Below are 14,698 nucleotides of genomic sequence, written 5' to 3'. Positions count from 1 at the left end.
GATAGGGTGCCTTGCAAATTCAATTATAAACAGTAGCTTGGGGAAATTCTTAACCTAAATAACCATTCCACAACTCCACAAGTGGACTATATGGAGCCACAATAACTTCTTTTGAAAGTTGAAATGCAAACGTGGTTGCTGCTGTGGCTAAAACCCAAAAGATATCCAAAGACCGGGTAGGTCTGTAGCATACCCAAAAAAATAAATGGAAGAGGAAAGTATAAGGTGAACCTTGCAATTTTTCTTTTCCTGTAAAATTGGCAAAAACACTGTAAAAGCCTTTTTTTCCGCTTTGAAATGATCATGGAAAGAAAAAGCACCAGAGGAAGAGAAGGAAGGGGGGTGGGGTGAAGAAAAAAAAAATTCAAGGCTAACATATCTCCTAACCACTACTGTATTTATCAAACACTAACTAGATGAGATGATACCCTAAGCCTCCTCTAAAGCCAGCAGGACAGCAGAATGAGTAGTAGTAACTTATTCTCCTCTGATCTACAGAAAAAAACAAAAGCCATCCTTGCTCATAAAGACGTCGTGAACACAATTTTGCGTACCTCCAAAGCAAAGAGATGAGGAAACGAAGCAAAACTCTCCCCAAGATAATCATCCTATGCTAGAGAAATCAGAATTTTAAGCTTCCATTTCAGAGGAGCACGAGTCAGTTGCAGCAGCTCCAGATTTCCCAGAAAACTCAGATGATAAGTTTTTTGGCTGAGCTCCTCGGTAGTTATTCAACGATGGCTTCACCTTCATGTACTATAGATGACGACCAGGAAAAAAGAAAAAAAAAAGTTGGAAATTAGCAAAGTAGAGCATTCTTATTGACTAAACAATACTGTTACCATAACATCGAATTTTTTTACACTTGAAAATATAAATATTCGAATATAGAGCAAAAACTGGAAAACGAAGACTTCCTTTACTCCAGAAACATGGAAAATGACCCAAAACTTTGTCAATTCTCTCTTCCATTTGCATTTATACTTAATTCTTGATAATCAATATTCCATATGTTCCACATAGAATATATAGAGTGAACAAGTAATAGAAGTATATAACTATAGAAGCTCAATTCTTCAAACTAACTACTGTTACCTTCTCCAAAGTTCAGCTCTTAATTTACTTTAAAAAAAAAAAAAAAAAAAAAAAAAAAAGCATTGCAAAAGATAAAGGAATGAACAGAGGCAGATTATCTTTTCCAAAAAATAGAAAGATAATCCATGAGTAATACAATCCCATAGATCAGAGGGCAGAGGCATATTATTTGCCTTTCATTTTCTAAGGGTAATGCATTGCCATAGAAAAGGGCATGTATTTCGGCTGGAGATTAATTTCTTATGGGTGATGAGAACAAAAAGCAATCGAGGCACAAAAAATAGTTACCCTGAACAAGAAGTCAAACCTAAATTATGGAAGTGGCAAAATAGTACTTGCCGACTTAAGTTAGAATTCAAGGAACCAAAATCAACACTTAAGTCAATTAATCAAGCAAATAAATTTATGATGCATAAACAAACCAACTAAAATTAAGATTCTAAATAAACAAACCAAATAAAATCCAACTATAAACTTCAAAAAGCAACAGAAAACCAGAATTAGTTACCTCCTGATAAAAACCATTTATCTCCTCCTCTGTTAAGCCTTCATCCTCCCCAGCATTTTCATCCCAGCCAAGCGAACGCAGGAAGGCAGCCTCTTCTTCATCAGGATAAATCATTCCATCAAGACATGGGTCAACTCCATCAGAACACCTCTGAGCATTGTCACAAGTGCCATGAGAGGTGCCATTGCTAGTTATCTGACCATCCTCAACAACAGGACTTACAGGAGCTCTGCTATCTCCTTTACTTGTATCAGATTCCTCTGAATTAAAGGAAGAAAATGCTGCACTAGAATCTGGAAGTTTAGTAGTTTTCGGTGAAGTCTTCTTCCTCATGAGATTGAAAAAATCACTCCTGCTTTGAGCTTGTGATAGAGATAATTTCTTCTCTGTAGAGGATCTTAGATTCAGTGCTGGGGCACCAGCTTTGATCTCTGGTGCAGAGACCTTAGGTGTACTTGAGCTAGTCAGAGGAGACAGTGGAGAAACTGGAGGTGGCTCATGTGCAACTCTTCCACCAGCAACATTAGCTAGGCTAGGTGCATCTTTTGTAGCAGAGGTAGCTACAGGCTTTAGAACTAGAAATTTCCCAACATGGGATGTATTTGGAGCATCAGATCTCACTCGACCAACACGGGGCTGGCTAGTAAGTTGAGATGAGAAAGGCTGTTGTTGAATAGTCTTAGCAGCAACACCCATTTCACTTGTTCTAACTGCTAATTTTGGTTGCTTCATTTTGTCAGAAGAACTGAATACCTGAAGAGAAATTCAGCTGACTATTATGCAATATTCATAAAGAATGAGCACATCATTTAGCATGCTATTGTTTTATAAGCAATGATGCATCATGCATAGACATAAAAACCCCACTTCACTAGGAATGAGCCTAAAGAAATTAGTATAATGCTCATAATTTCTTCAAGAAAAAAAAAAGTTTGTGAAAGACCAGTACTACAGTTTTAAATGGAATGGAGATATTGAGGAAACAAATATTAAAAACATGTTATGTACTATCACTTCGGTTTTTCTATTATCAGATTAGTGAAATACTATACAACTACAACTATACAAGTCTGTCAAGAATCTATACCCTAAAAAAAAAAGCCTTGCATTGTAATGGTTTTCTTTAGCAGTGAATCCATAGTCAGGCCCAACCCTAAAAAATGGCTTTTGTTCAATGAACTTTCATGCAGAGATTTTCCTAAACACATCTTTGGTATCCAGCTAAAACTGAAGCCTAAAAATTACACTTGGCAAGAAACATTCTACTAAGTGTATAAAAAAGCTTTATACATTGAAAACATTTCCTGAAGGTTAAAAAGTATTATACCATGAGAGCACTTCCAACATAGTCAAAACAAAAAGAATAGACACGAATTTGGAAAAAACATTAAAAACATGATTTGTCTGTGACAGGATTCTATGCCCAGGATGTAAACCAAGACTTACCGCTCATGAATAACTAACAGAAGGCAAAAGAATATTAGGACTATCACTTGCTATCTATAGATGGAGCAAGTAGAAGATACCCCTAAGCTTCGAGTCAAATTTTTACAACCCATTTAAAGTTTCAACAGCTATAAACCAATCAAGAATTGGTTCCGTCATGAATAGCCCCAAATTATCAAATTTGGATTGGTCATTATGTAATGAATTAATTAGGTTTGCACCTTTCCAACTAGGGTTCTCAAGTTTTGTGAGGCTGAAATTTAGACTTCTAAAAAAAAAATTTAACCTTCTTAAAAAACTAAAACTAAAAATAGTAGAGTATGCTAAACTCCCAAGCAGTTTAGGACTCAACAACTGTTCCCCTTATATAATATTGAGCATAATCCAGCCTCCAGGTTCATTTCATTTGAAGCACATATTGCCAGTATGATGCACTTATCATCAATGAGTAGTTGCATAGTGTCGAGCATTCAAATATTTGCCATTCTACAACACAGCTATATGTCAAGCAGTCAAATGTTTTCCATCAACACAAAAACTAAAACAGCCAATGTGTACACAGAGACATCAGGTATGCATGTATTTTGGAGCATTTAACACTTTCTCATTAATGGCACCTTGCACTATGTAAATACATATGGATATGTATGTTTAAGTCTTCCTGCATTTTGTTTCTCTTTTTTCTGATAAGTATATTACCAGGGCTTTTGGCATTGAGGGTGTCACGGGTATCAACTGCCTGGACTGCTTCACAGCTAATTCCTCAAGCCTCTGTGTTTTATCAGGGACCTGCAGCCATTAAGAGAGAAAGGCACATAATAACATATTTGAGAGGACTGTGTAAGTAACTGGAGCTTATGAAAATAATTGCATACCTGGGGAGTGACACGAGCTCGTGCTGGCACTTGTGATAAAGCCTCAGCCATGTTAAGACAAGTACTTGCACCTGACACCCCAAGTGTAGGTGTCCCAGGAACAGTCTGCTGAGTAGATGAATTCCCCATGCCATTGCTGCCAATTATAGCTGGGACTTCTGCCAATGCAGATGTCCATTTCTCAGAACCAAGCAAAGCTGAATTGACAATAGGCAAACTCTGAACAGCTGAGCCCAATCCCGGAGAGGAGACTCTGCTTGCTGGTTTATCATCAGCTCCAAGAGAGGGAAAGTCCCTTTCAAAGGAAGCCTTATGAACACCATCCAGATTACTGCCCCCCGAAAGCACACCATTGCCACTACTCTGAATGATGTTCATACCATTTTTTGAGTCTTCAGTTCTTCGAGGTAACAAATCACCGGGTTTCCTGGTAACAAGTGATTGAGAACGCCGCAAACTAATCTTCTCAACTCTACCAGTTATTATGTTCCCAAAAGGATCAGATGAGCTAGGGTCCCACAGGTCCCCAACAAACGACCTTTCTTTCTCTTTATCATGGTTTCTATCACGATGGCTTCTAGTGAAACTACTGTATGGATGCTTAGAACTATTACTGCTTAAACTGCGCCTAGAATTTGATGATGAACTTCGTTCAAGGAATGGAGCATGGGGGCTATCTTTATTATTTATGTTCCTAGAAGATCGATTCCTTGCAGATGGAGATATCTCTGCAAAATGGTAAAAACCCAGTTATTAGAAGAGACTGAAGACATACATCAAAAAGTACAAGCAAATAAACATAACATCACATCCATTACCTGAACGGAAAGAAGTGGTGAAGTGGTGGCCAGAATTGCCACCCCCAGTAACAGTTCCAGTACTTCTCAACCATTCAGGAACTAATGTGGGTTCACTTCTTTCCATCAGCACAGAACGTCATCAGATTCCCCAACAAATGATTTAATTAGAGCCACTATTCTTTTCAACCAGTTCTGTTTTGAAAAGATTACTATTTCTGGAGGAGACCACCTGCTAGCAACTCGTAATATGTAACCACTACTGACCCATTTTTTGACCTGGGTACCAAAATCCCAGGAAGCTAATTTCCTTCTACAAGTCTTGAATACAGAATCTGATTCTTTCAAAATCAGCCAACTACTAGCCTATTGTCCTACTTTATGGTCTATTATCTGACCAAATTAAGGGTTTTCTATATTGTTGTATCAAGGCCATCATCAGCCAAAAAAATTGCCACTGATATCCTGAATCTGCTAAACTTTTGGCCCAAAATACACACTTTCCTCTAAAAATGGAATAGAAGCTGCATTTTCTTTCTTCAAATCTCTGTGCAAGTATTCACAAACTCTTTCCTAGTGTTGTCTCAATTATTTTGTATTGATTGGATTCCCAAACAACAATATGTAGGTGGCATTTCTGGATACACAAAATTGGAAGGTATTATCAACTCCCCAAAAGGCAGAGACAATTTCACATCATCACTATGAAGATCACTATTTCACTGCATCTTTCAAGGTGAAAACGGATAGGTTTAAAACAGAAATAGCACAATCAGCAATCTCATTTCCAGTCAATTATTTGACAGCACCCATAAGCCCAAACCAATCATAAACAGTGATGAGAAACAAAAATTCCCCGTTTTTTTCTTCACACCCCCCCAGTAGCCAACAATTGCTGCAGTTTAATCAAACCAACATGCCAATGCAGAGTAAGAAGAAAACCCTAGAGAGTCCCAAAGCCTAGGGTTTCCCGAAAACCAAGCGCAATTCCAGAAACGATACAGAACGGATGAGGAGAAGACGAAGCGACTCTACCTCGAAACTGAAATTGATCGGAGAAGAAGAAGAGGTGGTACCGGCGAAGAAGACAATGATCCAGGAACCCCTTAACCGCTCCAATACCCGCGAAACAGCGATCCTAAATGTTTGTCAGGCAGTATTTATAACATACCTTAGGGGAAAATGCGTGTTAATATAGTTCGGAGTAATGCGCGGAAGAGTGAGATAGAGAGAGATAGAGAGAAAGAGAGAGAGAACGGAGATGGATACAGAAAGAGAGAGAGATGTGCGTGTGTGTGTAGTAGAGAAGAAATTAGGGCGACAGAGCGAGAGAGATTGGAGAGGGAGAGGAGAGATTAGGGCAGATGCAGAGAGACAAGTATATAGAGGAGGAGATAAAGGGTTTGTGAGGAAGTTGGGTTACAATTTTACTTCATTTTTTAAGTTAGAATAGTCTTCCTCAAAAAAAAAAAAAAAAAGTTAGAATAGTCCACTACTAATGTTGTATATTTATCTTTTACATATACTCTGTATATAATGTAATGATAATAATAATAACATTGACTCTCAAACTATATTGATTTGTGTAATTAGACCCTTCAATTCTAAAAAATTTTAATTAGACCTTCAAATTTGTTATTTTGGAGCAATAAAACCATCTAACATATTTGTGACTTGTAATTGCAGGTCACATAGAATTCCGGCGAACATGAAGCGAGTGAAACAATATCGGCGGACGAACCTTCTCTAGCAATCGAGTCATCTCTGTCGAACGGAGATGGTGACCAAACTGGTCTCCATCTCCACTGCCGAAGAAGGCGCCAGCCTTCTATTGCATAATGTGACGGCTACCAGTGTTGCTTCACACACCGGATGTTCGCCAGAGTTGGCCGAAACTCTAGGTGACCTGCAATTACAAGTCACAAATAGGTTAAAGAGTTTGATTGCTCAAAAATAACAAGTTTGAGGGTCTAATTGAAGCTTTTTGGAGTTGAAGGGCATAATTGCACAAATCAATATTGTTTGAAGGTCTATTTGACCCTTATCCGTAATAACAATAATGGAAAAATGTTAGATTGCTGGGAATGCTAGATTCTTGTGTTTGGTTTAAAACTGAAGTAATGTAAATAAGACAACGATAAATTGATTAAAATGTCAAAAGTCCAATATTAGTAATAAGATAATTAAGGGAATGTGAGATTACCTAAGAAATTGAGGTGTATCTCACATTCCCTTTCAATTGCTAAAAACTTCATGTGAAGGTTATGTTACATTCCCTAGAAAAATTACATAACTTGAACCAAACATGAGAATCGTATATTCTCAAGCAAATATAACCTTAATTATCTTATATAACTTGAACCAAACGCCCCCTAATGGTCTGCCACTTTTTGAATTCGCCGTCTAGACCGTTCTTATGCTGGTTGTATTATCAAGAGATGGCAGATATATTCGTAAGTCAGCAAATGTGCTTGCTCACAACCTTAGATACGATGGTAAATTTTCAAGCTGACTCATTTATTTGGTTATCTTCTATTCGTTCTTGTATTCAACATTTCTTCCATTAATATATGGCTTTGGTTTTTGTAAAAAAAAAAAAAACAAAAAAAAAAAAACAAACAATAATAGGTTTCTCAACTTATGCTCGAGCCGCTCTAGAGAAGGTAAATAGTCCTTTCATCAATTTCGTTAGTTCGCAAGTCCCAATGGAATTTAAACCCCACACTACAACTCGAGCAATGCTTTAGGGTGATCTGTCGAAGTAACTGAGCTAGCTCCGCGGAGTCCTTTTTATGTTTATATATATGCAAAGTGTTAATTTGGCAAAATAAAAACCTTATGATTATGTCACTTTATATTAGGATTAAGCTATTGGGATACTAAATTTTTTACTAAAATCATTTATCATCTTAGCGTGGTTATATAGGATCATTTTTATCATATTTAATTATTAAGTAGATTTATTTTATACGTGGAATGGTATCGTTCCATTCATGGTAAGTGACTAAATGATAACCAATAAATAAAAAGAATACTATGTCATATCATATGTCAGAGAATTTTGGTGAACTATTTATTTTAATCATTGTAGCTTTATAACTCCACAATACTCCATAACTCAATTCAAATATAAACTTTTAATATGAAAAAATATTTGAAAATGAATGAAATTGAAATTTCATGAATATGAGATTACCAAAAAAATTGATTTCATTCTTTGGTTGGTGGAAAACCATAGTCTTGTTTATCCATTGGACGCTTTTATGAACGAAGAGATACTAGTTGGCACACAATGTATTAAATATTTATAATATCTTTTATAAATTTTGTCATCATGTAATTTTACATTTATTTTAATTATAACATTTTGCAATTATTTTTGTTTATTAGACATTGAATTTTTTTTTTACCAAGCACCTTGTACTCAAATGGCATGTAGTGATTCTCTCATATGGGAGGTCATGAGATCGAGCATCAGGTAGAGGCGGTAATAGATACTACAAAGTAACAGAGTTAGCTGTATTTTAAACAAAATTTTAATATAAATGTGTAAGTCAGTTCAAGTTTGGTTGGATTTTTTTGATTGAGTTAAAAAATAAATTGATAGTATAACATCAACACTTCAAGTTTCAATATTAAATTACTAAATCTAAAAGGTTAAGATATAATTCTATCAACACACAAAAGTTGGATTGTTGTACTAATAGGTCTTTTGAAAATCATTGTTAACAAACTTAGTAATATATGTTTTATTAAAAACCTATAACAAGTGGTGAAAATGATTATCTAATAAAAATAATATGGAGTACTTTTTTAGTTTGCATGTATGACAAATATGGTGTGTTTCTTATAAATATATACATTTATATAATTGTTTTATTTGGGAAAGTGTGGTTTATGTTATGAAAATAATAATAATAATAATATTAATAAGAAGCAGAATAGCAGCAGCGAATCAGTAGGATGAGAGAATTGAGAGGATTGCTAATATTTCATATATCATGTGTAATGAAGAACAAAGAAGTGAGGGGGTATTTATAGTATCAGAGGAGTAAACAAATATATTATTTGCATAGGGTAAACAAGTGTCAAAGCTAGTTTAGTTGGCTGATCAGAATGTAGCCTTGCCTTGTCATGCTTGTGGTCACGTGTTCCATTTTGGAACTTGAAGCTATCCTTTTGAAAGCTGAGAACCGCCATTCCATATAATAATATTCATTATTTACAGATACTTTACACTTATAGATGAAGTAGCTTGATAGACAAAGCTTCAGCTTTTTGCATATGAGGTTAAGGGTTCAAAACTCAACTTAGACATCCACATTTCTTTTTGTTTCACAACACTCCCCCTTGGATGTCTACATGGGAACACTATATTGCTTCGCTAAAAACCTTACCAAAGAAAAACCCAGTGGGAAAAAAACCTTGGTTAAGGGAAAAAGAGTACAATAATATGCTCCCCTGATGACGACATCACTAAAGATCTTTAAGGTGGCGCATACCAATTCCATGAACTAACTTCTTGAATGTAGCCGTTGGTAATGCCTTGGTAAATAGATCTGCTAAGTTCTCACTTGAACGAATCTGTTGAATATTTATCTCACCATTCTTCTAAAGGTCATGAGTGAAGAAGAACTTTGGCGAAATGTGTTTTATTCTATCTCCTTTGATATATCCCTCCTTCAACTGAGCGATACATGCTGCATTGTCTTCATATNGCACGTCCTCCTAATGTACCGAGTAATTGATCTAAGCCATACACATTCTCGACTTGCTTCATGAATAGCAATTAGCTCAGCATGATTTGAAGAAGTGGCCACAATTGTCTGCTTGGTAGAACGCCAAGATATAGCAGCACCTGCACTCATAAACAAATAACCAGTTTGGGATCGCGCTTTATGCGGATCCAAGAGATATCTGGCATCTGCATAACCAACCAAGTCTAATTTGGGACCTTTTTCATAAAATAAACCCAAATCGATGGTTCCTTGGAGGTAGCGTAATATATGTTTGATACCATTCTAGTGCCTTCGTGTTGNTTGGAGGTAGCGTAATATATGTTTGATACCATTCTAGTGCCTTCGTGTTGGACAAGAACTGTATCTTGCTAACAGATTAACAGAAAATGCAATATCAGGTCTTGTGTTATTAGCAAGATACATTAGTGCACCTATTGCACTAAGATATGGCACTTCCGGACCAAGGATTTCTTCATCATCTTCCTGAGGTCTAAACGGATCCTTTTTCACATCAAGAGATCGAACAACCATTGGGCTACTAAATGGATGTGCTTTGTCCATATAAAATCTCCTAAGGACCCTTTTGGTATAATTTGATTGATGAACAAATATTCCTTTACCTAGATGTTCAATTTGTAGGCCAAGACAGAATTTTGTTTGCCCAAGATCTTTCATTTCAAATTCCTTTTTCAAATAATCCGCTGTTGTTGGGATTTCCTCAGGGGTCCCAATGATATTCAAATCATCAACATAAACAGCGATTATAACAAATCCATCTCCAGATTTCTTGATAAAAACACATGGACAAATTGAGTCATTGGTATAACCTTCTTTTAGTAAATATTCACTAAGTCGGTTATACCACATGCGCCCTGATTGTTTCAGTCCATATAACGATCTTTGTAACTTTATCGAATAAAGTTCTCGAGGACTCGTTTTATGTCTTTCAGGCATTTTCAATCCATCAGGGATCTTCATGTAAATGTCATTATCAAGTGAGCCATACAAATAAGCCGTTACAACATCCATTAGGTGCATATTTAGCCTTTCATGCACTGCTAAGCTAATGAGGTATCGTAATGTTACAGCATCCACTACAGGGGAATATGTTTCATCATAATCGATACCTGGTCTTTGGGAGAATCCTTGTGCTACGAATCTTGCTTTATACCTCGTAATCTCATTTTTCTCATTTCTCTTTCTTACAAAGACCCATTTGCACCCCACAGCCTTTACCTTTTCAGGTGTTCGGACGATTGGGCCAAATACTTTTCGTTTTTCAAGAGACTTTAATTCTGCTTGTATAGCATCTTTCCACTTAGGCCAATCGTCTCTATTTTGACATTCATGAATGGATCTTGGTTCATGATCCATATCATCATTCATGATACTCAATGCGACATTATATGCAAAATAGTCATCCAAAGTGACTTCATTTCTATTGCATATATTTTCAGCATTAGTATAATTTACCAAAATCTCTTCATTTTTCTCAATTTCTGGTGAATGAATTTCTCTAGAGATTTCATTCCCATCAGATTCATTTATTTGACTTTTCTCATGAATGTCATTATTTTCACAAAGATCATTCTTTGTATTGACCTTTCTTTTTCGAGGATTTTTGTCCTTCGAACCAATAGGTCTTCCACGCTTCAAGCGTACTTGAGATTCATTGCTAGTTTGACCTTTTGGAATATCAATACTAGCAGGAACATTAGCTGCTGGGATATAAGACTTTGTTACCCGTTTTGGGTCAGCAAATACATCTGGCAGTCTATTGGCCAAATCTCGTAAATGGATTATCTTTTGAACTTCTTGTTCACATTGCTGAGTCCTAGGATCTAGATGAAGCAATGAAGGAGTATTCCATGTTATTGTTCTTTCCACAACTTTATTTTCTTCTCTTAATGTTGGAAAGGATGTTTCATCAAAATGACAGTCAGCAAAGCGTGCAGTAAATAGATCTCCTATTAATGGCTCAAGATATTTAATTATAGAGGGAGATTCATAGCCAACATATATTCCTAATCTCCTTTGAGGGCCCATTTTAGTACGTTGTGGTGGAGCTAATCTCCTTTGAGGGCCCATTTTAGTACGTTGTGGTGGAGCAATAGGAATATAGACTGCACATCCAAATGTTCTCAGATGGGAAATATTTGGTTCATGACCAAATGCTAATTGCAATGGAGAGAACTTATGATAACTTGTCGGCCTAATGCGAATTAGCGCCGCTGCATGATGATAACTTGTCGGCCTAATGCGAATTAGCGCCGCTGCATGAAAAATAGCATGTCCCCACACAGAAGAAGGGAGTTTGCTTTTCATAAGTAATGGTCTAGCTATTAATTGTAACCTTTTGATAAGTGATTCTGCTAGACTAGCTATTAATTGTAACCTTTTGATAAGTGATTCTGCTAGACCATTCTGTGTGTGAACATGTGCGATAAGTGATTCTGCTAGACCATTCTGTGTGTGAACATGTGCCACTGAATGTTCAACATCAATCCCAAGTGATGTACAATAATTATTAAAAGCTTGGGATGTAAACTCTCCAGCATTATCCATGCGGATTGATTTAATTGGATGGTCAGGAAAATGTGCTCGTAATCTTATTATCTGAGCAAGTAATCTCGCAAATGCCATATTACGAGATGATAATAAGCATACATGTGACCATCTAGTTGAAGCATCAATTAAGACCATAAAGTATTTAAATGGTCCACATGATGGATGTATAGGTCCACATATATCACCTTGAATTCGTTCCAGGAATGCAGGTGATTCAATACCAACTTTGGTTGGTGATGGCCTTATAATCAATTTCCATTGAGAACATGCAGAACAGAAGAATTCATTTCCTTGAAATATTTTATGCTCTTTCAAGGTATGGCCATATGTATTTTCAATAATCTTTCTCATCATCACATATCCAGGATGACCTAATCGGTCGTGTCAAACCTTAAATTCATTTAAGTCAGTAAACTTTTTGTTTACAATAAGATTAGTTTCAATGGCACTAATTTTTGTGCAATACAAACCTTGTGGAAGAGCATGAAATTTTTCTAACACATATTTCTTTCCAGATATTGCCTTTGTAACTTGGAGGAATTCTTGATTCCTTTCTTCTATAGTCTCAACATGATATCCGTTATTTCGAATATCTTTAAAACTTAATAAATTTCTGTGAGACTTTGGAGAGAACAATGCATCTTCTATTATCAATTTTGTTCCTCCATGCAATAATATATTGGCTCTTCCAGAACCCTCAATCATTTTTGCACTACCACATATTGTAGTGACAAATGTCTCATTCTTTTCCAAAAGGGAGAAATACTTTGTGTTTTTAAGAATTGTATGTGTGGTTGCACTATCCACAATACATACATCTTCTTCATTCGCCTTTGGTTTAATCACAAGTGCTGATGTGCTCATTTTTATTTCTATATAATAAAGCAAAGGAAATATATTTAATTAGAAACATTACATAGTAGTAAATAAAACAAACATATAGATAGATCTAATAGGCGTAAAGACAAAAACGACAACAGTACAACATATAGATATAATAAGTTTCAAAAGTAAATAACATCAATCTTTCTTCTCTATTGGCCCAAGGTAGTCTTCCACATCCAAATGTGTGATATCAAAATCGTCATTCACAAGAACATTGTTGGATTCTATATTCTTTCCTTTCTCTTTCAGGGATGCTTGATAGAGATCCACAAGGTGCCTTGTAGTACGACAAGTGTGCTCCCAATGGCCAGTCATGCCACAACGATAACATGCGCTTTCAACATTTTTGGGAGGATTTCCATGTTTTTCCTTGTCATGTTTTGCACCATTATTTTCCCATTTTCGGTGGTAACTTTTATTTTTGAAATTATAACCACCATGACGATTTTGTCCATGACCGGGATTATAACCATGGTTTCGTCCACGACCACGGCCACGGCCACGGCCACGACCACGACCACGACCACGGCCTCTTGTATTTTCATTGTTATATGACACACCATTGGCCTCAGGAAATGGGATAGAACCAGTAGGTCGTGCCTCATTGGCCTCAGGAAATGGGATAGAACCAGTAGGTCGTGCCTCGTGGGCCTCAGGAAATGGGATAGAACCAGTAGGTCGTGCCTCGTGATTTTTCATCAACAGCTCATTGTTTTATTCAGCCACAAGGAGACATGAAATTAATTGAGAATATTTGGAAAAACCCTTTTCTCTATATTGCTGTTGAAGCACAATATTGGATGCATGAAAAGTAGAGAAGGTTTTCTCAAGCATATCCTCATCAGTAATTTTTTCTCCACATAATAACAACTGAGAGCTGATTTTGAACATAGCAGAATTATATTCGCTCACAGTTTTGAAATCTTGCAATCGCAAGTGAATCCAATCATATCGGGCCTTTGGGAGAATTACTGTTCTCTGATGATCATATCTCTCTTTCAACATTTTCCAGAGCTCAAGGGGCTCTTTCACTGTGAGATATTCATCTTTCAACCCTTGGTCAAGGTGATGGCATATGAAAATCATCGCCTTTGCCCGATCTTGTATCGAGGCATCATTATTCTCTTTAATAGTTTCACCAAGACCCTTTGCATTTAGATGCATTTCAACATCCAATGCCCATGATAGATAATTTTTCTCAGATATATCAAGTCCAACAAATTCAAGATTTGCAAGATTTGACATATTTGTGATATAAGATAAAATATTATGATATATATATATATATATATATATATATATATATATATATATATATATATATATATATATATATAAATATAATTTACCTTATATAATATTTGACTTGACTTTGAGACTTCGTGCTGATAACGTGTTATGAAAATAATAATAATAATAATAATAATAATAATAATAATAATAATATTAATAAGAAGCAGAATAGCAGCAGCGAATCAGTAAGATGAGAGAACTGAGAGGATTGCTAATATTTCATATATCATGTGTAATGAAGAACAAAGAAGTGAGGGGGTATTTATAGTATCAGAGGAGTAAACAAATATATTATTTGCATAGGGTAAACAAGTGTCAAAGCTAGTCTAGTTGGCTGATCAGAATGTAGCCTTGCCTTGTCATGCTTGTGGTCACGTGTTCCATTTTGGAACTTGAAGCTATCATTTTGAAAGCTGAGAACCGCCATTCCATATAATAATAATCATTATTTACAAATACTTTACCCTTATAGATGAAGTAGCTTGATAGACA

At 36.0% G+C, this 14,698-nt stretch overlaps 3 protein-coding genes across 3 annotated transcripts; all 3 read right to left on the bottom strand.

Annotated features, from left to right (window-relative positions):
- Nucleotides 1-221: 221 nt before the first annotated feature.
- Nucleotides 222-6,091, bottom strand: LOC116002086. Its single transcript, XM_031242102.1, has 5 exons — nt 4,743-6,091; nt 3,925-4,652; nt 3,749-3,838; nt 1,604-2,356; nt 222-756 (listed from the first exon to the last, which is right to left on the bottom strand). Exons 1-5 carry the CDS (start codon nt 4,846-4,848, stop codon nt 631-633), a joined length of 1,803 nt encoding a protein of 600 aa, XP_031097962.1. The 5' UTR covers nt 4,849-6,091; the 3' UTR covers nt 222-630.
- A 6,957-nt stretch (nt 6,092-13,048) lies between these two features.
- On the bottom strand, nt 13,049-13,612 carry LOC116001416. Its single transcript, XM_031241296.1, has one exon. The coding sequence runs from the start codon at nt 13,610-13,612 to the stop codon at nt 13,049-13,051; it is 564 nt and encodes a 187-aa protein (XP_031097156.1).
- A 15-nt stretch (nt 13,613-13,627) lies between these two features.
- Nucleotides 13,628-14,158, bottom strand: LOC116001415. The gene has a single exon (XM_031241295.1). The coding sequence runs from the start codon at nt 14,156-14,158 to the stop codon at nt 13,628-13,630; it is 531 nt and encodes a 176-aa protein (XP_031097155.1).
- Between the last annotated feature and the right edge of the window lie 540 nt (nt 14,159-14,698).

Source organism: Ipomoea triloba, chromosome 13 (genome assembly GCF_003576645.1).
Source record: "Ipomoea triloba cultivar NCNSP0323 chromosome 13, ASM357664v1".
NCBI classification, from domain to species: domain Eukaryota; kingdom Viridiplantae; phylum Streptophyta; class Magnoliopsida; order Solanales; family Convolvulaceae; genus Ipomoea; species Ipomoea triloba.
Note: the sequence above shows the minus strand (reverse complement) of the source record. Positions and strands in the feature narration are given on the sequence as shown.

Excerpts from the sequence above, each read along its gene's own strand:
- LOC116002086 (XM_031242102.1), bottom strand. The coding sequence starts at position 4,848 with ATGGAAAGAAGTGAACCCACATTAGTTCCTGAATGGTTGAGAAGTACT. Across the intron at positions 3,839-3,924 it reads GAGCTCGTGTCACTCCCCAG|GTCCCTGATAAAACACAGAG; the intron begins GTATGCAATTAT and ends TAATGGCTGCAG. Across the intron at positions 2,357-3,748 it reads CCTCAATGCCAAAAGCCCTG|GTATTCAGTTCTTCTGACAA; the intron begins GTAATATACTTA and ends ATTTCTCTTCAG.
- LOC116001416 (XM_031241296.1), bottom strand. The coding sequence starts at position 13,612 with ATGAAAAATCACGAGGCACGACCTACTGGTTCTATCCCATTTCCTGAG.
- LOC116001415 (XM_031241295.1), bottom strand. The coding sequence starts at position 14,158 with ATGTCAAATCTTGCAAATCTTGAATTTGTTGGACTTGATATATCTGAG.